Genomic DNA, 26023 nt, shown 5'->3' on the forward strand with positions numbered 1-26023 from the left:
TTTTTCACACACCTTTATTTATCCCCTCTTGCTTTTCAATTGACTATTCACAGGGATGGAGACACTGAGCAGTGCTCGCCAGTTCTCACACAAAGTCCCAAATTGCCCATTTCTTGTACCAATTGCACAGCACAGTCGGAACAGTGTGAAACGGCACTTGGCAGACTCATTGAAAACAATGCACTTTGTGTGTGGCTGAGGAGTTAACTGTGTAGGCAGTTAGGCAGAGTTGCTGTAGTGGGTGATCCGCTGTGCCTCTAGTGCAGGGATGTTAAACGCAATTTTAAAATGGGCCGCATTAGCAGTATGGTTGCTCCCAAAGGGCCGGTTGTATCTGAGGTGTGCTATGTACAGAGTGCAGGGTTCAGGAGTGCATTATGTACAGAGTTCAGGAGTGCGTTATGTACAGAGTGCAGGGTTCAGGAGTACGTTATGTACAGAATGCAGAGTTCAGAAGTGCATTATGCACAGGGTGCAAAGTCCAGGAGTGCGTTATGAACAGAGTGCAGGGTTCAGTATTGCGTTACGTGCAGAGTTCAGGGGTCTGCTGTGTAAAGAGTGTAGGGTTTAAGGGTGCGCTATGCACAGTGTGCAACTCCCTTCCCCCAAAAGCTTCCTAGCATCTCTCTCCCCTGCCTGGCCTGCTTTAGTACCTCCCTGTGTAGGCATTTCTGCCTCACCTTACAGGAACATTGTTCTTTCTCAGATTCTGGAAATATGTCCCCCCCCCCCCCCCCCTGTGGGTGCATGCGGGGCTCTGTTAGTTCCAGGAGCAAAGCTGTCCCTTGTAAACACGGAAGGCTTCAGTGATTACAAGTGGCAGTGGGGAGCGGCAGGTGAGAGTTGGAAGTGGCGTAATGGAGTTCCACCACATACCAGCTGCAAAACTGGGTGAGAGGGCAACATGACAACGCCTGGTGGGCCGCATTCAGCCTGCATTCACCCCGTGGGCTTTGGGTTTGACATATATGCTCTAGTTGCTAACGTACAATTCTCTACATTTAACAAACTAACAAAAAAAGTAGAGAGCAAGAATGTCACACATTGCGAAGTAAATTTTGCAATGACAACTTAAAATAGGCACTGAGTGAAAATAAACTATACATTTCCTTCCCATCTCCACTATGAGATTGATCTTACAGTAAAGTCTTATTTCATGAACACATGCTTTAGGAGGTGACATCTATATGCTGCACATGATAGTCTCAGTCATATCAAGGGTTTTTTTTATTTTTATTACATTTGCATATGCAGTGTTATAGAATTTATTTATTATAATAATTTTTCTTTGTCTTCAGGAGACATGGTCATTCCACACAAGGACGCCTTAATTCATGCTTTCCTGAGGGGTTCCCGGGATCCAGACAGCTCTCTGAGGGCCAGCAGCCTTTCTAACTTGGGAGAGCTGTGCAAGCTGCTCCAGTTTTCTCTAGGTTCAGTTATCCATGAGGTAAATCCTCATTTTCTCACCTAAACTTGTTTTCTGTAATCGTATGAACCTCTCACAAAAATTGTCTGTCTTCAGGTAACTGATACGGAATTTTCTTGATTTTAGGTGATTTCCTGTTTATCAGCATTGATACATACTGATCTAGAGGCTGAGGTGCGCCGGGCGGCTGTTCATGTGGTGGTGTTACTCCTAAGAGGACTGAGCTCACGAGCTACTGAAGTAAGTGTGTCTGTATGTACGCCCTCTACTACTGGCCTTCTCACTGATTATCAAAGCTCTCATTGAGTCTCCTCTCCAGTGAGAAAAAATAAACCTTTTCCCACGCCACTCCCCTGTGCCTATTTTTTTTTTTTATATCTTAATTTTCTTAATTTATATCTAGATTTTATATTTTAAGATTACTTAAAACTCTGGTCATTTGACATACCAGGGCCCTTGTCTTCTTTATTCTGTTCTGTAGTGTAAAAAGGTCTGCAGAGCCAACATTGCCTTCTGGTAATGTTGACGCTGCCAATTGGCTGTTGGAGGGGTCTGAGCTGGAGCTCTCGCAGAATCCTAAAGCCTTCCACTGACTTCACTTCACATTGATGGGTAGGAACAAGACTGGTCAGCTGATAAGAGGGGATAGCAAAGAGAACTTCTGATTGCCAGTCCTCTACTGGAGGAGGCACAAAGAAAAATCTTAAGAATTTAATTAAGGTAAATGTATCTAGGTTTTTAATTTCTCTTTTGTTCATTGACGGACACAGCTCCTTATCATCTTGACCATTGGGTTATACTGCCCCCTACAGGAGTAGGACACTAGGCAGGAAAAAGCTTGACTACGTCTATGGGGCAGTCCCAGGGGGTATACTCCACTCTGTCAGTGGCAGACATATCTGTGCCTGTCTCTATACACCAACTTGAAGTTGGCCTTACTTCCAATTTCATTATCTACAAACTGAAGGCAATTTGTTTTGTTTTTATTTTGTGCTGTAAAAGCGCCACTTTATATAGGCCATACCACCAGAAAAGCGCTTCTAATGATTTATTACATTCTCCTGTTTGTTTTTTCAAAAACAAACTTTCTCTTTTCGTTCATTGACGGACAAAGCTCTCTAGTATTGCCCCCTACAGGAGTAGGACACTAGGCAGAAAAAAGTTTTGGATACGCTTATGGGCAGTCCTAGGTGGTATACTCCCCCTCTCTGCTGTAGGCTTTCAGTTTTTTTCTTCCTAGTCAGGAGTAAGGACGTAGTTCCCTGCCGGGATCTCTGGTCCTTGCAATTTTTTCTTTTTTTAATGGCTTTTTATTTCACCTTGGTTTTTCCTGCGAGATCTACAATCAACCGCCAGGCTGGGCGACAAGCTGCATAATCTAGATCCAGTGGTCTCCCTAGTCTGGCCAGCGAGGGCACGTAGACCACAGCTTTGCGCTAGGTCGGCCCCGACATAGCCCCACTGGACAGGGGCTGTCCTGTGAGTTAAAAACCTTGCAAGATCGAATACGACTGGGTCTCGGCCAGAGCAAGTCACGTTCCTCCTGGCCGACAGCCCCCTCATTTCGATGGTGAAGAGGTTCTGTCTGGAGTGGTGCCCATCTGGTTTCTGTCCCCCTCCCCTCTTCCTGGAGGGTTTGGGGGCAGACATGGGCCTCTCCAGCGTGCTGGGTTTGGCTAATGACTAGGGCTGGTGTGCTGTACTGTATCGATGGGGAAAGCGAGACCCCAGCAGGGGATAGGCACTGGCTCCTATGGGGCCCTGTGCCCGGTCCCCCCTCCCCTTGCTGCTGTAGTCTGGGCTCCAGGTGTTCCTTCTGGGTCCTTATGAGTCTCGTAGAGCCGTATGCAGTGGCCATTTTGCAGTGGCCTATGTGGCTAACGACAATGTTTGTGTAGTCCGGCGGCCATTTTTCATTGGTCCGGCATGCAAATAGAGCAGTGGCCTTGATAGAGGAGCCTCTGGGTGGGGATTTCGGCTATAGGAGCTCCTGCTTTCCCCTTGTGCCGACTCCTGGGTTTTTTCTTTCTCTTTGGACACTGCACATGGAGCAGTGCATTCCTGGTGCAGACGGTGCTACTCTAATGGGGTGGTGAATCTGGTGGGGTCCCTCCCTCTCTCTGCTGCAGTTTGTGGGGTGCTCTGTTTGCTAAAGACCCGATGGTGCTGCCAGCTTGGTAGGGGTGTCCCTTAGCAGTGCTAGACACCTTTTGTGAGGGTTCCCTTTTTTACTGATGGTGTCTTTGGAGCATGTTTTCCCACCTGACCCCCTTTGAGAGGCTGCAGGCCCCTCGGGGTCCCAGCCCTCCATTGATGCACTGAAGGCAGTCCTGGGTGGAGGTGGCTTTTGGGTGGCGGGCTAGTAAAAAGCACCCCTGCCTCATCGGTCTCCTCATATCCTGAATCTGACTCGGCCACTGCAGACCTGGCCCACCCTGCGGGGTCTGTAACCTTGCTCCCTGATTTATCAAATAGTGGGGATGATTCCTCCACACCCGTGGCTGTGCTAGAAGGCACACTGATTGCATCTGTGCAAAAAACTTGAAAAATGGAGGCTGCCGCTAAAGCTGCGTCCCTTTTGGCGCTCTCAAGCCGTATCACGCGGCAAAAGTGCTTCCTTATCCCTCCTATTTTGACAGATTTGTCGCTAAAGAGTGGGAGCGTCCTAAACCCCCCTTTGTGGTTCCTAAACGCTTTGCATTGAGATACCCCTTTAGGAAGTTCCTCAGCAAGAAGTGGACTGTTCCACCAGTGGTGGACCCCCCGGTTTTCGGGTTGAACAAGGCAACTTTGATTCGGGTAGGGGCTTCTCCAGCTTTTATAGATTCGGTGGACAGGAAGGCAGAGTCTGTGGCCCGCAATATGTTCACTGTTGATCTCTTGATGCTTAGGCCAGTCCTGACCATTGCCCTAGTGTCGCAAGCTCTGACCGAGTTGGTTAAACTTCTGTGCCGTAACCTAGAGGGTGAGTAGCTTTGCCCTGCCTTTGCTGAATTGGTGGATCAGTTGGTCCAGGGGCTGCAGTTTGTCTGTGATGCCTCTTTGGATGCGGCTCCACTGATTTCTTGGCTGTCTGTTTCACCAGTGGGTGCTTAGGTGTTTATTGTGGCTTAAGTGTTGTTCTACGGACCAGACTTCCAAAAAAGCTCTGACTGATTTACCTTTTCAGGGCGATCGCCTGTTTGGGGCTACCCTGGATGAGATCATTAAGAGTCTCACAGGGGTAAGTGTACTTTTCTTCCACAGTCTGGGAAGGGTAAAGAACCTGGTTGCAGACGTGGCTCATCTTTCTCAGCTCACAAGAAGTTTAATCTTCCCTAAGGGTTCACTGACAAGGGTTTAAAACCTTTAAATCCTCCTCGGGAGGTTCCAATGGGCTCTGGTCTAGCTACCCGTGAGCGGGATTCTCTAGACCCGCTGAAAAGGCTCCTTCAGTATGCAGGTGAGCCCTCACCCATGGCTGGGGTGTGGGGATGTCTTCGCTGGTTCCTGGGCCCATGGACCTCCTTGGTTAACGACAAGAGGGTACGGAAAGGTTCTTCCCCTCCAATGTGCGTCTGTCCCCGGACCTATTGGTATCAGAACGGTTTCAGGATTTTTATTCAAACCTGTTTACGATCCCAAAGAAGGAGGGGAAGGTACGTCCTGGTACGGTTCTGGATCTCAAGGCCCTGAACTGCTTTGTGCAGGTACAGAAGTTCAGAATGAAGTCCATTTGCACGGTGGTGGCATCCCTACATCAGGGGGATTTTCTTGCCTCTAGCAATGCTTACCTGTACATTCCAATATGTTCCCCACATCAGCGCTTCTTCCATTTTGCTGTAGGAGAAGAGCATTATCAGTTTGTGGCGTTTACCCTTTGGTCTCGCCTCCGCTCCTCGGGTCTTTACAAAAGTGTTGGCCCCAATTCTGGCGTTGCTACGTCATTGGGGGTTTGCAGTTCTGGAAGACCTCCTCTTGTGAGCGGAGTCCTCTGCTGCCTTGATGGACGATGTGGAGATCACTATACAGACCCTGAACGAGTTCTGTTGGCTTCTACATTAACAGACGTCTGCTCTAATTCCATCCAGAAAATTGGATTATCTGGGTCTGACTCAGGATTCAGCTCTAGCCAGTGTTCCTTCCTCTGGACAAACTCCAGAAGTTGTATGCTGTGATTCATCTTCTGCTGTCAAGCAGATGGTCCTCCCTCCAGACTTGCATGCGGGTGCTAGACCTGATGGTATCTACCTTCAAGGCATTTCTGTTTGCACAGTTCCATACAAGGTCCCTTCAAAAGGAGATCCTGGTAAAATAGGACAAGTGTCCGAAGTCTCTGGACAATTTGACCCGTCTAAGCCGGGAAACCAGGGGATGTCTGGTAGCTTCACTCTCCGGCTCTTCGGCAGAGCAAATTCTTTCTCCCCTTGTATTGGACAGTGGTCTCCACTGATGCTAGTCTGTATAGGTGGTGAGGTGTCCTGGAACTGAGCTCTGCTAAGGGTTGTTGGACACTGGAAGAGTCCAGACTACCGATCAATGTCTTGGAACTTCAGGTGATCAGGCTGTGCCTCAATCACTGGATGGATCCATTCCGGGGGCTTCCGGCGCTGATGCCATGGTGGTGGCTTATGTCAATCACCAGGGCAAAACAAAGAGTGTGTTGGCAGCTCTGGAAGTAGCCAGCATTCTCGGTGAGGATCTACTGTCCCAAAGGCCGATCTTCTATCCTGCTTTAGTCGCTGGCTTTGACGGCCTGGCTGTTGAAAGCCAGGTGCTGAAGGATAGAGGTTTGCCTGTGTCGGTGATTCCAACACTGCTGAAGGTTAGGAAGTCTATGTCTAGGAAGATCTTTCTTCTTTCAGCGACCCCCCCCTGGCCATGCAATTCCTGGTGCGTACTTTTATTCAAGGGATTCGACATATGACACCACCGGTGCGCTCTCCTTTACTGCCTTGGGATCTGAACTTGGTGCTTTCAGTTCTCCAGAAGCCTCCTTTTGAAAATATTCGGGAGATTCCCCTGCTTAGGCTGTTCAGAAATTGGCTTTTTTGGTGGCTATCACTTCTGCTCACTGGGTGTTGGAGCTGGCAGCATTATTTTCTCGTACCTCCTATTTGGTGGTCCGTCGTTCCTTCCTAAGGTAGTCTCCGATTTCCATTTGAATGAAGACATTGTGTTGCCTTTGCTGTGTCCCAGGCCCAAGCATCCTAAGGAATTTGCTTTGCATGCCTTGGATGTGGTTTGGACGATTTGGGTGTATTTGGCAGCCACTGAGTCTTTTTGGAGGTCACACTCACTGTTTGTGATCATGGACGGGCCACGAAATGGGCTGTACGCCTCTTCTGTTACCATTTCCAGATGGATCAGACAGACTGACTCGGGCCTTTTCTATCAGGGGTCAGGTTCCTCCTTTCCCTGTAACGGCGCACTCTACTCGGGCGCTTAGTGCTTCTTGGGCCTTCCATCATCAGGCATCAGTGGCATGGGTTTGCACTTTGGCCACTTGGTCGTCAGTGCTCACTTTCACAAAATCTTACAAAGTGGATGTGTTGGCATCTGCGGAGGCTTCCCTTGGCTGCAAGGTTTTGCAGGCTGCTGTTTAGAGGCTCTCTTTGGGGGTGTATTGTTCAGGTTGGGCTCCAGTTGTTTTTTGTTGAGCTCCTGTTTACCTGGTTGGCTCGTGTGTTTAGCCTTGGGATTTTGTTTGTCATCCCACCCCTCATGTTTGGCACTGCTTGGGGACGTCCCTATAGTTCAGAATACTGGAGAACTGTGTCCATCAATGAACAAAAGAGAAAATGGGATTTTTGACTTACCGTAAAATCAATTTCTCGGAGTTCATTAACGGACACTGCAACCATTCCTCTATGGCACAGGTGTCAAACACAAGGCCCGCGGGCCGAATCCGGCCCTCCAGGCCATTTCATGTGGCCCTTGCACCTCTCCTGCAGCTGCTGCATCTCCCTCATCTCTGCCTCCACCTAGTCTCAGCAGTCGACAGCAGAGAGGACAGAACCCCTCTGCCAGATCCTGTGCTTCCCCCTGCAGCTGCAGAGAGGACCCCCCCCAACCCAGCAGTTGGCAGCAGAGAGGAGGTCACAACTCCTCCTACAGATCCTCTGCCGCAGCACCACCTCCTCTCCGCCTCCACTGGTCTCAGCATTCAGCAGACTCCGGCAGCTGACTCCAGCCTTCCTCCAGACCCTGCAATTGCTGCTTCCCAGCTCTGCCTCCAGCTTCTACCCAGCAGCAGCACATCGTAAAGGGGATGTACTGTGATGTAAGGGAGGGTGGGGGCCCTGACTTCTGATAGTGGTGGGCTACAGATAGATCTGGCCCTCTGAGGGCGACCATAATAGTGTTGCGGCCCGCAATGAAATTGAGTTTGACACCCCTGCTCTATGGAGTTGTAATACTTCTGACACTGCTTGTTACAAAACTGAAAGCCTATAGCAGAGAGGGAAAGTATACCACCTAAGACTGCCCATAGGCACAGCCAAGTATTTTTTCTGCCTAGTGTCCTACTCCTGTAGGAGGCAATATAAGCTATGGTTCAGAATACTGGAGAGCTGTGTCCGTCAATGAACTCAGCGAAATTGATTTTACGTTAAGTCGAAAATCCCATTTTTCTCTTTCGTTCATTGATGGACACAGCTCTCCAGTATTCTGAACTATAGGGACGTCCCCAAGCAGTGCCAAACATGAGAGGTGGGACGATAAAAAAAATCCCAAGGCTAAACACAATAGCCAACCAGGTAAACAGGAGCTTACGGTAAGTCAAAATCCCATTTCTCTATAAATTTTCTCTGCCCACAACAGACTGCAAATGTGTACTAAGCTGCAAAACCATGTTGCAGATTGTTAGGGAACACACCTGTTTGTCAGATAGGGCCTTCCCTTTTTCCAGACATCAAGTGCACCCAAAAGAAAAGGTGTGCAAAGTCTTGCAGGTTGTTCTCTTTATAAATCAGCCACAGCCTACATAGAAACACCTGCCACCTCCCCCCCCCCCCCCCCCCAGCATGCTGCAGAGAAGGATCCTTGCTCTCTGAGTGGAAGCAGTGGTCTCTCTGCAGACATCTGGACATGCCCCCTGAGAAATCAAAGCTGGAGCTCTTAAATCAGCAGGGAGCATGAGATGGTCTGACACTTTTGTAGTACCTCCTTAATCTAAGATTGATGTGAATTATTGTATTATGTCATATATTGCTTCTGTCACAAATAGCTATTTTCGGACCAATGTCTGATATAAAAAAACGGTCTAGCTTGACTCTCAGGTGAGTCAGGCCAATAAGTTACCTTTCAGCCTTTCTTCTTCTCTCTGAAAACTGAGTAGAAGGAACAATATTTTTTATTAGTGCAGGTTTACAGGGTTTTATTTGAGCTCCTCAAAGTCCCGATATACATTTCTTTTGCACTCATTCAGCATCTATGTATGTTTTTAAATGATCTATCACACCACATCCCATAATGCCCAGTATACGTATGTGTTCTATACTGACTGATAAAGGCCAAAAGTCAGAAACGGCTGTCTGCTCTTCATAGACTGTACATTTAGGCCACATCTGTGCCATGTACCAGCAAGTGTGGACTTACAATTAGTGATCTAAAGGGATTATTTACACCCCAAGGGCCCACTTTCCAACTATTCTGCTATCCTAAAACAAGGAAATAAACCTCTTGTTTTATTTTTGTTGGGAATTATTGTTTGGAAGTGATGACGTGTTAAAAATTTATGAAATTGAAAGTGATGAAATTGTGTTGGAAATGACGATGACATGGCCTTATTCTGTAATGCTATTCTTACTGAGCATGTTGTAACAAACTGAGCCTGAATCAAGTGGTTTATCCAGCTTTTCTATAAGGAAGCCTTCTTTTGTTCAGATAGTCAGTGGTGTCCCTGCCTTCTGCTCGTTAATGCCAGAAGGTATTATTAAAGCTTTTAGTTGTAGCATTATTTCTATAGAACATCGTTCTTCATAATATAACTGGTGCAAAGAAAGCAGTTTTATCACATGACAGCATGATCAGTAGAACCTGGCTAACATGGACACCTCCCTTTTCACTCTCTCTCTATGGTCTACAATGTCAGGATCATCACACCTATTTAGGCTTATTGGACATTCCATCTTCCCTAGTATGCCAGCAGTATTTGCCCATCTCTAGTATGCCAGCAGTTTCTGCCCAGGTCCTGTAGTAGTATGCCAGCAGCCTCTGCCCAGGTCCTGTTGTAGTATGCCAGCAGCTTCTGCCCAGGTCCTGCAGTAGTATGCCAGCAGCTTTTGCCCAGGTCCTGTAGTAGTATGCCAGTAGCCTGTGCCCAGGTCCTGTAGTAGTATGCCAGTAGCCTGTGCCCAGGTCCTGTAGTAGTATGCCAGTAGCCTGTGCCCAGGTCCTGTAGTAGTATGCCAGTAGCCTGTGCCCAGGTCCTGTAGTAGTATGCCAGCAGCCTGTGCCCAGGTCCTGTAGAAGTATGCCAGCAGCCTGTTTTCAGGTCCTGTAGAAGTATGCCAGCAGCCTGTGCCCAGGACATGTAGAAGTATGCCAGCAGCCTGTGCCCAGGTCCTGTAGTAGTAGTAGTATGCCAGCAGCCTGTGCCCAGGTCCTGTAGTAGTAGTATGCCCAGCAGCCTGTGCCCAGGTCCTGTAGTAGTAGTATGCCCAGCAGCCTGTGCCCAGGTCCTGTAGTAGTAGTATGCCCAGCAGCCTGTGCCCAGGTCCTGTAGTAGTAGTATGCCCAGCAGCCTGTGCCCAGGTCCTGTAGTAGTAGTATGCCCAGCAGCCTGTGCCCAGGTCCTGTAGTAGTAGTATGCCAGCAGCTTCTGCCCAGGTCCTGCAGTAGTATGCCAGCAGCTTCTGCCCAGGTCCTGTAGTAGTGTGCCAGCAGCTTCTGCCCAGGTCCTGTAGTAGTGTGCCAGCAGCTTCTGCCCAGGTCCTGTAGTAGTGTGCCAGCAGCTTCTGCCCAGGTCCTGTAGTAGTGTGCCAGCAGCCTCTGCCTAGGTCTGTAGTAGTATGCCAGCAGTCTCTGTCCAGGTGCTGTAGTATGCCATCAGACTCTGCCCAGATGCTGTAGTATGCAAGCAGCCTCTGCCTAGGTCCTGTAGTAAGCCAGCTTTCTCTGCCCATCTCCTCTAGTATGCCAGCTGTCTCTGCCCATCTCCTCTAGTATGCCAGTATTATTTGCCCATCCTGTCTTCTGTAACATGCCCACAATCTCTGCCCTTATGTAACATGTCCGTAGTCTCTTCTGGTCACTTGTAGCATGCCCGTGCTTTCTCATATCTCCTGTAGCATACCTGCATCCTCTGCTTGTCTCTTGTAGCATGCTTGCAGCCTGTGCCTGTCACGTGTAGCTTGCCCTCTGCCTCTACCCGTCTCCTGTAGCTTACCCGCAGTCTCTGCACATCTCTTGTAGCATGTCAGCAGTCTCTACATTATTCTGTAGCATTATATAATGAATATTATAAGTGGGCCTTTGTTGATGTGATAGACGGCACTGGGATCTGCTGACTACCATTGATGTGTACGTACCAATCAGATTTTAAGAGAGTTTGAATACCCCAATAAAAGATAAAATTCCTAAAACAGTTTTTACTGCAATATTCAGCTTCAGCCCAGAGCTGTCCTTTACAATACCTCTTTTCCACAACAAAATGTTCTCAGTCTTCCAATTTGAATGATGGGCAACATCATTCAGCCCATTTACTCTGAGCCCTGGGCTTCATGGCCTCCACCCCAGTCTGTGACAGTGAAGCAGAAGCAGCATAGAAATTAGCCCATCTTTCTGTCACTTTGATTTTCTCCTCTTTCCAACGCGCACCTTGTCAATATATTAACTAGCTACCTATGCTATATGCAAATAATATAAATATATACAGGTGCATCTGAAAAATTTAGAATATCATCAAAAAGTTAATTTATTTTAGTAATTTAATTCAAAAAGTGAAATTCCTATATATTATAAAGATGCGTTACACACAGTGATATATTTCAAGCATTTCTTTAGAAAGTTTGGAAAATTAGAATATTACCACAGACCAATAAAAAAAAAAAAGGTATGTCCATGTACAGTATAGTATGCACTCAATACTTGCTCGGGGCTCCTTTTGCATGAAATACGGCATCAATGCAGCGTGGCATGGAGGCAATCAGTCTGTGGCGCTGCTTAAGTGTTTTGGAAGCCCAGGTTGCTTTGATAGTCTCCTTCAGCTTGTCTGCATCATTGGGTTTAGTGTCTCCCATCTTCCTCTTGACAATACCCCACAGATTTTCTATGGGGTTTAGGTCAGGCCAATTTGGCTGGCCAATCAAGCACAGTGATACCATGACCATTAAACCAGGTATTGGTACTTTTGGCAGTGTGGGCACGTGCCAAGTCCTGCTGGAAAATGAAATCCGCATCTCCATAAAGCTGGTCAGCAGAGGGAAGCATGAGGGAAGCCGCGCGGCTGCAAATTTTGCATTGGTTTGCCACTAAAAACAGCAGGGGCCATGACAGTGGAGCCCGAGGGCGGTGTTTTCAGCAGTTGGAGCCCCTCCTAATCCCCTAGTGCTTACTCCTGGATACTTTTCACTTCCTGATCGCATACGTGCAGTGCAGATTCTCCTGGTGACTAACAGTGCCTGGTTCTGCGGTTGGTGAGTCTGGTGGAGCCCTCTCCCTCTCTGCTGAGGGTCGATTGGTGCTTGTAGCTGGCAACCGGGTGGTGCTGCCAGCGCGGTGGGGGTGTCTCTTAGCAGTGTTTTTACGCTTATTCTTTGGGTCCCCTTGGTGGCTAATGGAGTCTTTTGAGCACATCTCCCCACCTGATCCCCTCTCTGAGGCTGCGGGGCCCTCCGGGTCCCGACCATCTATCCATGCACTGACGGCAGTCCTGGAGTCCCTTATGTCCCAGGTGGAGGTGGCTTTCGGGCGACGGGCTAGCAAAAAGCACCCCCTGCCTTCCCCTGTCTCATCTGTCTCATCAGATCCTGAATCTGATTCGGCAGCCATGGATGTGGGTCAGCCTTTTGTGTCGGCACCCACGCACCCTGAATACTCAGATAGTGAGCATAATTCCTCCATGTCTGCAACCGCGCAGGAAAATGCGCCGGTGGCGCACTGATTGTATTTTTGCGTGAGCCTCTAAAAATGAGGGACGCAGCTGCGACTGCGATAGGGGTGCAGGTTCCCCTCCTGGCACTCCCAAACCCAGAGCGGCAAAAGGTGTTCCCCTTCCCTTCCTATTTTGACAGAATTGTCTTGAAAGAGTGAGGACAATCGAAGCGCCCTTTTGGGGTCCCTAAGCGGTTTGCTAGGCAATACCCCTTTGAAGAGTCCCTTTTTCAAAAAGTGGTCTGTTCCTGGTGGACCCTCCAGTTTCCTGGTTAAACAAAGCATCCATGATTCCGGTTGAAGAGTCTCCTGCCTTGAAGGACCTGGCTGACAAAAAAGGCGGAGCCTGTGGCCCACAATATGCTCACCCTGGCTGGCTCGGCATTGAGACCGGTGTTCACCATTGCCCTGGTGTTGCAAACTCTGACTGAGTGGGCTAAGCTTTTGCACCTGCCTTTGCTGAACTGGCGGACCAGCTGGTCCAGGGTCTGAATTTCATCTGTGCCGCATTTTAGGATGCGGCTCCCCTAGTGTCTTGGCTCTCTGTTTCGTCAGTGATCCTTGGCTAAAATGCTGGTCTGCATACCAGACTTCTAAAAAAGCCTCGGCTGTTCTTCCGTTTGGAGCTACCCTGGATGACATCAAGGGTCTCACAGGGGGGGAAAGTACCTTTCTTCCACAGGCTACTAAGGTCAGGGACCCTCGTCGCAGACGTGGGCCCTCTTTTTCGGCTCATAAGAGGTTTTTTCGTCCCTCAGGATCAACTGACAAGGGATCGAAGCCTTTCGTGGCCTCCTCTGATGGATCAAAGCGAACTCGGTGTGGCAAGTCGAGAGCGGGCTTCTCCAGACCCACAGACAAAGCTCCCTTAGCATGAAGGTGCGCCCTCACCCGTATCTGGGTTGGGGGGACGTCTTTGCAGTGGGAGAGGAACATTATTAGTTTGGGGCGTTACCATTTGGTCTCGCCACTGCTCCCCAGGTCTTCATTACAGTGTTGACCCCGTTACTGGCATTGTTAGCCAAGGACTGCGACCCCCCACTGGCGTATCTGCCTCGCTGGCGAAAAACCTGGAGATCACCATAGGAATTTTGAAGGCATTCGGCTGGATTCTGAATCTTTGAAACTAGACTATCTGGGGCTGACTCTGGACTCGCCATTAGCCAGGGTATTTCTTCCTCCGGACAAACTTCAGACACTGCAGGTTGCAGTTCATCTCCTGCTGACCAGCAGATGGTCGTTCTTCCGGACTTGTATGGGGGTACTAGGCCTGATGGTGTCAACCTTCGAGACAATCTGGTTTATGCAGTTCCTTACAAGGTCCCTGCAAAGGGAGATTCTCATTACATGGGACAAGAATCTGCAGTCTCTGGACAAAAAAAATCCAGCCAGAATTTTTTTCTGCCTAGTGTCCTACTCCTGTAGGGTGCAGTATAACCCAACGGTTAAGAAAACTAGAACCTGTATCCCTTAATGAACATCAGAGAAATGCATTTTACGGTAAGTCAAAAATCCAATTTTTTTTTTTTTTATTGGTTTTATGTAATATTCTAATTTTCTGAGATACTCAATTTTGGGTTTCTACTAGCTGTAAGCCATACTCTTCAAAATTAAAAGAAAGAAATGATTGAAATATATCACTCTGTGTGGAACGCGTCTATATAAAATATGAGTTTCACCTTTTTAATTGAATTACTGAATTCATATAATGATACTCTAATTTTATAAGATGCACCTGTATAAATGTATGTATGTATGTACTGTGTATGTATATGTATATATATATATATATATATATATATATATATATATATAATATTTGCATTTAGCATATATGAATATATATGTAATAAAAAGCTTAGAAAATGGAGAAAATAAAGCAGTTTGTGTTACAGGTAGAATATATGAAAACATGGCCTTGAGCTTTACTTTCCTCCAGTCTCTAGCTGCAGCGCATCAATAGTTTTATTCCTTAGCACAGTCCTCCAGGTAATGCAGAATGAGTGATATGGCAGCTGAGCCAGCACTTTTCCATTGAAGCTCAGCAGACAATCATTCATTGACCCTCTGCAGGCTATACTATGGCTGGAGGGGCTCCATTGTTTACATGCTTGATTGCCTACTATACACACTATCTTCTCCTGCATTGATCACATGCTTTTCTCATATCTACCTCCTTGTGTATTTATTGATTTCTGGATGTTCAGACCTCCAAGGCATTGCTGGAGTTAATTCCATGCGGCGTACAGCGAGCAGCCGGCACAGAAGGGTATTTTAAGCTCAGCTCCCGCACAGATTCAATTTCTTAATTACCCACCGTGATAAACTGCCAATTTCTGCCGCTCTGTTCATTTTTCAGGCCCTCCCCAGGCTGCTATTTTTAGGTACGCTAGAGAAATATATTCTGATTGCAGGGAAAATCTCACACACAATGGAAGTGTCAGCCCAAGCATGCCCTAAGCTGGTCACCTGCAGACGTCCTTTTTATACTGGCTGCTCAGGCTGAAGGTCACAGCTTTAGTCCTGGACCCAATTTACATTTGAAAAAGAAGCCACTAGTACCTAGTAATTCAACATATGACACTTTGCAGACGTGAAAAGAAGAAAACGCGTGTTCCACTTGCACAGTAGTTTTGTTAAAAAATAAATTATATTTTAAAGTCCTAACCGCGGACCTATAGAATACCAGCACTACCAATTCCCCAATTTTGATTTGAGGGATCACTCTGGCGTCGGTCACATTACAAAAAAATAACCAGGAAAGGAGGTTTGGTGTTCAAGCAGAGCTGCTGATTGATTGGCACTGCCTGAACACCTGCCATTGGCATTTGGTCACATGACCAGCACTAACCCAACATAGTATTTTCTTCAGAAAGGGTTCCTAAATCACCCTTTTAAATATATTTAAATGAGAATGTCTGGATGGAGGAGGTGGTGGTAGATTTCATGTTTTAAAGTGGAACTACACTGCATCTGAGCACCACAAATAAAAAAACACGATTTAATTTTTTTTTTAATATTCAAAGCAAACTCGCAAACTCATCCATGTCTCCATACTTTATTTTGCTGAGAAATCCCTTTTGAAAAACACCCCTCCTAGCATTTCTGGCAGTGGCCATCTTAAGTAAGGGCAAATGATTCATGTAGCATTCACTTCCTGGAATCCGTCTGCCCTTAGTTCAGGCATGCAGGCAGGAGGGTGTGCTTAACTGAAAAAAAACCTTCTTCCCTCAACATGTAAATATAATATACTTGCCTATCTATATACTAATGCTAGCAGCATAATAAATAAAATAGGTAATGTTGAATAAGAGTGAAGTTCCACTTTGAGCAAGCAAGTAAAACTCAATTCAAACCTGAAATGTTAATAAGGAGTGATGTATAATTAAATAAAGTTTTTTGAGGAAGGGGGGTGCATGTCAGAGACCAGTGGTGACAGCAATAGAGACTGGTCTTCATTATTTCCTACAATATTGACTCTTTGAGGGAGATTTACTAAAACTGGAGCATTCAGAATCTGATGCAGCTGTGCATGGTAGCCAATCAGCTTCTAACTTCAGCTTGTTCAAAAAGGCTTTGGAAATAAAACCTGAATTCCGATTTGGTTTCTTTTCAGGACTGCACCTGATTTTGCACGTTCCAGTTTGGGTAAATCTCCCCCTATATGTTAATACAGTACACATTAAGCTCAATTCATTAAGGTAAAACAATTTTCAGCAGTGATAACTAAGGAGAGCTGCTACAAGCTACAGAACTGAAAATAATGATTGTTGGGCAAATAACACATGCATTATAGCCTAGTGAATTAGGGAGGGTTCACCCGATAAACTGATCGCAGCGCATCACACTGTGGTTCGGGGCAGTGAATTGTATTGTGCTGCGCTGCGCTGCTCTGTGCTAAAAAAAAATGTAGTATATGCAGCACTTTATTTTTCAGAGCACAGTATGTACCGGCTACGAAGGAGATGAGACATTTTGCCTTGTCTTGCAGTGGGACTGTGCTGGAATCGCTGCCCAACACAGACTTGCCACACCCGGTGTAAAGTGGCCCTCAAACCAAAAACCCATGAGCATGGAGTTCACACTGCCACGACTTCAAAGTCACCATCCCAGCGCTACTTCAGCACGACTTGCTTACTTCTTCTTTAACAGAAGTCAATGTAAGTCGTGCCGAAGTCGGACCAAAAGTAGTGCTGGAACATTTTTCTAAGTCGGAGCGACTATTAGAACAGTTCCATTGCTCTAAATGGGGCACGACTTCTCATGCGTTATATGCTCTCAAAGTCGCAGTGCATGTTGCATCAGTGTGAAGTGGGGCTAAAGCAAGAGATAAGACAAGAGAAGCATTCTCAGACCGTGAGGCATCTTCTTTTATTATAAATAAAGTACCAATATTGCCAAATTAGGCCCCTTTCACACAGGCGGTGCACCCGGCGGACTCCGTTTTGCTCAGCGGTGATCGATCCGCCAATCCCCGCTGAGCAGGCGGATGACAGGTCCATCTCCGCTTACTTTGCAGAGACAGAGCTGTCAGATCCCCGCTCTCCTCTATGGGAGATCGGATGAAAACGGACCGCCTGTCCGTTTTCATCCGATCCGATTTTCCAGACGGATGGAAAATAGGGTTTCCATCCTTCCGGATTTCACGGATAGGATCAGAGCGGATATGCCTGCGCTGCCCCATAGAGGTACATGGAGCACCTGATCAGGTCCACCTGAAAAACTGACAGGATCGGAAAGCCCGTGTGAAAGGAGCCTTACAGATGATAGCATGCCTTTTTATGTATATTTTAAATGCAGTATAAAAGACCATTTTTTTATTTTCTGTGGATTCTCTTTATTTCAATTACAACTTGTCTGTCTTCATGGCTGTTTCTGTAATGTTGAGATCAGAATTTTGGAGTCGTTCTCTGACTGCGGATTATTGTAACGGCATTTCAAGCACGAGGTCTCCATTCTGTATTAGATTTCCGTTTTATCCTTCTTATTCCCCTTCCGTACTATAATATACTCTGCTTATAAAACAGCAGGAGTTCTGCAAGCCTCTTGCTTCCCCTCCAGCCCTCGTTAATTTCCCTGGTAACCTCAACTGCGAAATTATACAAATTAGCCCTTTATGCAGTGCTAGAATTTCATTGAGTGCATATTTTCAGTTATTACTTTAAAAGTAATGTTTAATGTGACTTCCATATGTTTAACCACTTGCTGTACCATAATCCAGGATTTTATATTTAATAGAGACGTTTGTATGTCAATGTATTCAGCCTATTTACTAAACAGGTCTGTAGCAGCCACGTAGAGAGCCGTAGTTATTAGTCAGGCAGGGTTCACACCTATGCATTTTTTAGTGCATTTTCAGTTTTGCAGAGACACCCTACAGTCCATTTGACATGGTTACCTGTGGGTCACATTCACATCTGTGCATTTTTTTGGAAAGGGCCTGGGACTTATTTCTGTTTTTTTGGTTCAATAGCATAGGTGTGCGCAGCCTATTGCATTAGGGTGTGCACCCCAAAGCTCAAACACATATGTGTGTGTGCATGTGTATACATACTGACAGTGTCCGTAGCGCTGTGGACGGTGTCCGTAGCGCTGTGGACGGTGTCCGTAGCGCTGTGGACGGTGTCCGTAGCGCTGTGGACGGTGTCCGTAGCGCTGTGGACGGTGTCCGTAGCGCTGTGGACGGTGTCCGTAGCGCTGTGGACGGTGTCCGTAGGGCAGTGGACGGTGTTTGTATTTTTGTTTATTATCATATTTTTTATTATTTTTTTGTTTTATTTTTTAATTATTTTTTTCCAATATTTTTAGGGTCTAAACAGGGGGAAATCTGCCCCACATAGGATAATTAGGGTGTGCCCAGGTACACCTGTCACACCCTGTGCGCACACCTATGTTCCATAGACTTCAATGGATCAAAAACGTGTATTGAAAAAACGCAAAATGCACCTGGTAGTTGCAAACAGGTGTGAACCAGGCCGCAGACCTGACCTATAGTCAGGGTTAGTTGCAGCTGTTTCACTGAAATAATTCTGCTGAATTAGATTCCTTTACTAGCAAGTAAGCAAGGAAGGGCTCTTTCACACAGAAGGCTGGGGGGTGGTAAAAACAGGCAGCTGTCTTGTGGTGTTACTGCCCTCCCAGCCACCTAAAGTCTAACAATACAGCCTGGCAAGGTAGTAGTAAAAAAAAAAAAAGGCAGTGAAAGGGCCTCCCCAATGCCTGTCAGTTGCTGCTATGCTATATAGGCGGTCCCTGGGTTACAAACATCTGACTTACAAACGGCTCGTACTTAAAAATGGAGAGAGACAACAGGAAGTGAGAGGAAATCTACCCCTAGGAGGGGAAATTCACTCCTGGAAGAGTTCTCATGGGAAAAAGGTTTCCTCACTGAAGCTTTATCACCAATCCTTGTTTCCACAACAACCCAAAAAGTCTCAAAATCCAGTTGTCACAGGGACAGAAAGGGAGGTGATCTCTTCTGAACAGGGACATAGACAGCGAAACAAACCTTACAGAGGTGTTAATCCTTTCCTATGCTATCCAACAAACTTAAAAATGTTTTTTTGGCTGGAGCTACACTTAAAAAATTTACCCGTTCCGACTTACAAACAAATTCAACATAAGAGCAAACCTACAGATCCTATCTTGTTTGTAACCCAGGGACCACCTGTATTGTCTTCTCAAAGGAGATTTACTATGGATCGCTTTTCAGAGAGCAGTAAGTTTACCACCGGTCCTAAAGAGCCTTAAGTATAACCTTTCACTGGCATCCACTTCTACGAGCCCATTTAAACATTTGCAGACATTACTGAGCCACAAAGAAGGGGAGCATGTTATGCCCCAGATATGCTTTGGCTTTTTTTTAGGAATCACTAAAGCTTCTTTATAAATCTTGTGCTTCTTCAGGTGGTTTAAGCAATGAGGACATTCCTGTGTGCCCATTGGAGGGTAGCCCTGGTTGTATGTGAGCCACCTAACCAGAGCCAGTCCGTTCTTCCAGTGACAACCTTTTTTTCCCTTTAGTACTCTAAAGTCCCAGGGCCTCTTGGATATATCCCTTTGATCCATGCCCACATATTCCAATTAAAGTATAACTAAAGGAAAAACTTTTTTTGTTAGTTTTGGATTGAGTGGATTGGATTGCCAGTTTTTATTGTGGTCTTTGGCCGTTGCCCATCCCCGCATTGATTTCGCTCTATCTATTTGTGAAAAGTAAAAGGACATTTAAAATATGCAGTTGTCCTCAAAAAAGTAATAGAGGGGAGATGTTCCAATAAGGACACTAGTTCTGGTGACCCGGGGGTCCCCAAGGAATTCCCTAATTTGCAGGGATTTCCTCTCTCTTCCTGTTCTGGCTATAGAACAGGAAGTGGAGGGAAATCTCCGCAATAGGACACAGATGGCAAAAAAACAAACTGACAGGGGTTATAACCCTCCCTTACTCTATCCAAAATGAGAACAAAAAAGTGTTGCCTATAGTTCTACTTTAAGAAATTGTACATAGGGGAAAATTTTTTTTTTTTTTTCAGTATTTAAACACTAGCTGAATAACATCTTGTTTATTTCGTAAACATAGATCTATACTCAAGTAAAAAAGAAAGACAAAATGGGGGAAGACTCAATGGACCACTTGGTCTTTTTCTGCTATCTCATGTCTGTTTCTATAAACAATTGTCACGTGTGTGTGGTTTATTTTTTTTATAATACTCTTTGCCTTTTTTCCATTCCTTGTTGTATCTCAGTGCTGCTGATTTCTTGCAGCCCCTTTGCACCCTTCCTTAAGTAATAGTTGGGCGACATTCCTCAGGGTGGTTTTCCTGATGGTGACAACATGGGATCACGCCTGAGCAATGTACACTATATTGTCAAAATAATTGGGACGCCTGCCTTTACACACACATATGAACTTTAATGGCATCCCAGGCTTAAGCTGAATACACACAATACAACTTTCTCTATCGCTCATTGACAGACGTAGTCCTCGGTGATACAGCACCTTCGGGTTATGTTGCCTCCACAGGAGTAGGACTAGACAGGAAATAAAATGCTCTGGCCACACCCTAGGGGCAGTCCCAGAGGGTATATCCTCTCTCTCTCTGCCTCAGCAAATCAGTTTTTTTCTGTCTAGTCAGGAGTAAGGACCTAGATACCTTGCTGGGATCTACGGTCCTGGCAGGATTTTTTTCTTAGAAAAGAATTTTTTAAGACAGCTTTTTTTCTCCAGTGTTCCTGTGAGATCTTCAAGCAAGAAAGCTGAACTGGGCGACGGGCTGGATGTTGAGATCCAGTGGTCACCCCAGTTCAGCCTACGAGCGCGTGCAGGCCATAGCTCCGCGCTGGGTCGGCCGCGACATAGTCCCACTGGACGGGGACTGACCCTGCGAGTTAAATGTCTCGCTGAAACGCCAAAGACCATGAGTCACGGCGCCCGTATTGGTCAACAGCCCTCCTACCTCGGTGGAGAGGGGTACTGTCAGGAGTTGGCGCCCGCCTGGTTCCGGTATGGTGAGTAGTATGTTCCCCCTTTCCCCCTGACGGGTCTTGTGGTGAACGCGGGCCCCTCTCTGTAATGGTAAGGATGGGTTCCCCTCTATCCTACAACATGTCACAGATCCCCCTAATTGAGTGTGATTTTTGTGTACAAGAAGCCAGGAGGCTTGGTTTGGGAGCTGACAATCTAATTGTAAAGATGTGTAAATGATTGTAGTCAGTGGCAGTACTAGAACTTTACTGTGATAGTATAAGGTATCCTACCTGTCAGTAGCCACAGGGCGATGTCTATACATGTATACTGCATTCCAGATCATTCCTCCAGCTAAGCAGCGGACCGCATACGGCCCGCTAGGGTCCGGTACCTCCGACCACGCTGACCACCATGAGGGTGAAGGGTTGTGAGGCCGAAATCCTTCTGCAGACATGCCGCTATTCTGTGCAGGCCGCCGCCATTGTCTGGTAGATCGCACGAGGCCGCCATTTTGGTGTAGCCTCGTGTCTCCAGCATGGGGGCGGCCATGTTTGAGGTGACTCAAACACCTCATGGAGCCAGGGGGAGGAGCCGGCAGGCGTGTTAAGGGGCGGAGCCGCCTCTTTTACCCAGGAAATAGGGCCAAAGACTTCCTGTCTGTAACAAGACAAGCACTGAGCAAGCTGATGAAAACTTCTGTGCATCAGGGATGAGCCTTGGGGTCTGTCTCTCTCTCTGTGGGGTCCAAAAAGGCAGGTAACACTGAGGGGCGCTGTTGCGACTGGGGGACACAAAAAAAAAAAAAAAAAAAAAACATTTTTTTTTTACTTTGTCATTTTTTGTCGCTGGCAAGTGTCTTGTATAATTGACCCTGCCGCATAGGTATCCCCACCTGATCCCCTCTAGGTGGCCGCAGGACCCTCCAGTACCCCACTTGTTTTTAATGCATTATCGGCAATTTTGAAGTCTTTGGTATCCCGGGTGGAGGTGGCCTGTCAGGGACGGGGGTCAAGTAGCGACCCCCGCCTACCCCTATTGTTTATCAGATACTTCAGATACGGATTCGGAACTGGTCAATGCTATTGCAGGTCCCTCTTAGGGGGCTGTTGTCTCGGGTAATATCTCCTCAGCAGTGAGGAGCATGTTTCTGCCTCCGCCATAGCACAAGAGTGGTGGATGCACTAGTTGTGTCCGTCCGGGAAACCTTTAGTCTTGAGGTTACACCGGCAGAGGTAGCTGAGACTGAGATTCCTTTTTGGTACTTGTTAGCCTACCAAAAGGGCGAAGGATTTTCCTTTACCCAAATGGGGTCGTTTTGAAACGAACCCCTGTTATTTCCAAACGCATGGCTAGGTGCTATCCGTTTGAGGAATTCCTCTTTATAGGATAGACGGTACCACCTGCTGTCTTGCCACAGACTGTTAGGATAAAAAGACCTCGTAACTAATGAGGACCTTCCTTTTCTGCTCATATAGAGTTGTTCATTCCGCGAGGGCGGGCGATAAGGCGAAACCCTCCAAAGCCCCTTTAGAGGGGTTTCAAAGGGCGCTGGTCGGGTAAACAAAGAGTCCGGCTCAGCCAAGCCTGAAGAATATAGCCTGATGCGCCCCTACCCATCTCTGGGGTGGGGGGGGGATGTCTTCACCGGTTTCTGGAGGACACAGGATCGAGTTTCGATCACTTCCACCGGTGCGATTCTGCCCTTCTAACATTGAACGGTTTCAGGGGTTCTATTCGAACCTATTCACAATGCCCAGGAAAGAGGGCAAGGTGCGTCCAAATCTGGACTTGGGAAGAAATAGAGTCCATCCGTACAGTGGTGGCCTCCCTGCATAAAAGAGATTTCCTGGCGTCCATAGACATATAGGATGCCTATCTTTATATCCCCATCATCGCAGGACATCAGCGTTTTTTCGCTTTCCCAAAGATCATCCCTGGTTCCCACCAGGAGACTGAACTATCTGGGCCTAAGGTTGGATACATCCTGGGCAAGAGAGTTTCTCCTTGCTGGGAAACTCCAGAAGGTTCAGTCAACGATTCGGATGTTGCTGTCCGTCAATTGGCTGGGACTGATGGTGGCCTTCTTAAAGGCAGTACCGTATACCCGAATTCTCCTGAAGGAGATTCTTTTTTAATGGAATCCGAATTCCGATTCCCTGGACAATCGGATCCGGTTGAGCGAGCGGACCAGGAAGTCTCCGATGCTCAACCAGGGGAAGTCATTTCTTCCGATAGTATCCAGATTACCAATAAGGGTATCGGAACTGAGAGCGATCAGATTTTGTCTGATTTACTGGATCGAGCAGCTCTAGAGCAGCCCGATTCGGATCCAATCGCATATGGCCTCTTCATCCAGAGGTTTTTTCCCTAGCTGTCCCTTCATTGGGACATCCCGGATGTGGATCTGTTGGCACCTTGGCCTAACAGGAAGGTGCGGAGGTTTGTAGCTCGCGCCACGATCCTCTAGCGGACGCAGCAGAAACGCTGATCGCCCCGTGGGGGCAGTATCAGCTACGGCATGCCTTCCATCCTCTCAAGTTGCTGCGGGAACTTCTTCGCAGGATAGAGGTGGAGGGAATTCCAGTTATTCTGGAAATTCTGGATTGACCTCGTCAAGCCTGGTACGCCGACTTGGCGAGGCTAGTCGCGGACGCTCCTTGGAGACTTCCTCTCAGGGAGGATTTGCGGTCTCAGGGACCGATCTTCCATCTTGCTTTACAGTCGCTGGCTTAATGGCCTGGCCATTGAGACCCAGGTACTGAAGGACAAGGGAGTGTCAGCTTCAGTTATTCCTACCTCCAGTTAAAGCAAGGAAAGCGACTTCCAGCACATGGAAGTCTTATATTGCATGGTGTGAATCTATTGGATTTCCCCCACAGACCTATTCGGTGACCCGAATTTTGGTCTGTCTGCAACAAGGGGTTGAGCAGAAACTATCCTTGAGCACGATCAAGGGTCAGGTTTTCAGCGTTAGCAATCTTCTTTCAAGAAACCTTTGGCTAATCATTCCTTGGTGCGGAATTTCATCCAGGGGGTGCGACATCTGGCTCCGCCAGTGCGCACACCCTTACCGCCTGGTATCTTAATTTAGTGTGGTCGGTTCTTCAGAAACTTCTCTTTGAAGATATTAGGGAGATTCCCTTGCTTACATTCCCAGAAAGTGGCCTTCTTGGTGGCCATTACTTCTCTACGCAGGGTGTCAGAACTGGCCGCATTATCCTGTCGTTCCCCAGATCTGGTGGTTCATAGGGATAAGGTGGTTCTTCTTCCGAATCCATCCTTCCTTCCTAAAGTGGTTTTCGTAAGACTGACTCACTTTTTGTGATCACGGATAGCCCTTGAAGGGGGTTGCCTGTGTCTGCCGCGACCATATCTACATGGATCAGTCAGATGGTGGTACAGGCTTATTCTATTAAGGGTCGGAATCCTCCGTTCCCTGTTAGGGCGCACTTCACTCGAGCGCTCAGTACTTCCTGGGCCTTTCGCCATCAGGCGTCAGTGGTCCAGGTATGTAAAGCGGCCACCTGGTCGTCGGTACATACCTTTACAAAATTTTATAAAATTGATGTGATGGCATCGGCGGATGCCTCATTTGGCCGCAAGGTTTTTGCAGGCCGCAATTTGAGGAGAACGGTGGTCTACCTCGAGGGTTTTTTTCTGTTTGAAAATTTTTTTGTTGAGTCTCATCATTAAGGAGGAGCATTGTAAACTTCTAGTTGGCACCGGTTGGGCCTTCTAGATTTGGATTTGATTTCCATTTTCCCACCCCTCATTTGTGATACTGCTCTGGGACTTCCCGAAGGTGCTGTATCACCGAGGACTACGTCTGTCAATGAGCGATAGAGAAAAATGGATTTTTGTAAAATCCTTTTCTCTTAGCTCATTGACAGACGTAGTACCCGCCCCTCTGTTTTTTTGGGTTGGGTTAAATTCTCTAAAGACTGCTTTTATGACATAACTGATTTGCTGAGGCAGAGAGAGAGAGAGGATATACCCTCTGGGACTGCCCCTAGGGTGTGGCCAGAGCATTTTATTTCCTGTCTAGTCCTACTCCTGTGGAGGCAACATAACCCGAAGGTGCTGTATCACCGAGGACTACGTCTGTCAATGAGCTAAGAGAAAAGGATTTTACGGTAAGATTTTACAAAAATCCATTTTTTGTTGGTAGATTTCCTTTAGATTTACCTTCAAATATGTAGTGCAAGGGCCTGCCTGAATGCATACAAATTGAAAGTGTTTAGGTCTGACCTCATATTATATGGTTTTGGTAAGTCTAAAGGAAAAAATCTAAAGAAAATTGTATAGTGTGTATCCAGCTTTAGTCTGTAGGGTTCAATATTGAGTTGGCCCACCCTTTGCAGTTATAATGGCTTTAACTCTTCTGGGAAGGCTGTCCACAAGGTTTAGGAGTGTGTCTATGGGAATGTTTGACCATTCTTCCAGAAGCGCATTTATGAGGTCAGGCACTGATGTTGGAAGAAGAGGCCTGGCTCGCAGTCTCGGCTCTAATTCATCTTTAAGATGTTCTATAGGGTTGAGGTAAGGACTCTGCGCAGGCCAGTCAAGTTCCTCCACCCCAAACTCGCTCATCCATGTCTTTATGGACCTTGATTTGTGCACTGGTGTGCAGTCATATTGGAACAGGAAGGGGCCATCCCCAAACCATTCCCATAAAGTTGGAAGCATGAAATTGTCCAAAATATCTTGGTATGCTGACACCTTAAGAGTTCCCTTCACTGGAACTAAGGGGCCAAGTCCAACCCCAGAGAAACAACCCCAAACCATAATCCCCCCTTCATCAAGTGATTTGGACCAGTGCACAAAGCAAGGTCCATAAAGACATGGATGAGCAAGTTTGGGATGGAGAAAGTTGACTGGCCTGCACACAGTCCTGACCTCAACCTGATAGAACACCTTTGGAATGAATTAGAGCGGAAACTGTGAGCCAGGCCTTCTGGACCAACATCAGTGCCTGACCCCACAAATGCCCTTCTGCAAGAATGGTCAAAAACATTCCCATAGACACACTCCTAAACCGTGTGGACAGCCTTCCC

At 47.0% G+C, this 26023-nt stretch overlaps 1 protein-coding gene across 1 annotated transcript in view; it reads left to right on the forward strand.

The window, feature by feature from the left end:
- The window catches only part of TANGO6 (transport and golgi organization 6 homolog), a 121503-nt gene that overhangs the window by 80427 nt on the left and 15053 nt on the right, over positions 1-26023 (forward strand). The window contains exons 16-17 of the mRNA XM_082270386.1: positions 1299-1450; positions 1556-1669. Coding sequence (XP_082126512.1) covers positions 1299-1450; positions 1556-1669 — 266 coding nt within the window. The remainder of the gene's footprint in view (positions 1-1298; positions 1451-1555; positions 1670-26023) is intronic.

Source organism: Pelophylax lessonae (genome assembly GCF_965119305.1).
Source record: "Pelophylax lessonae genome assembly, chromosome: 10".
Taxonomy (NCBI): Eukaryota; Metazoa; Chordata; class Amphibia; order Anura; family Ranidae; genus Pelophylax; species Pelophylax lessonae.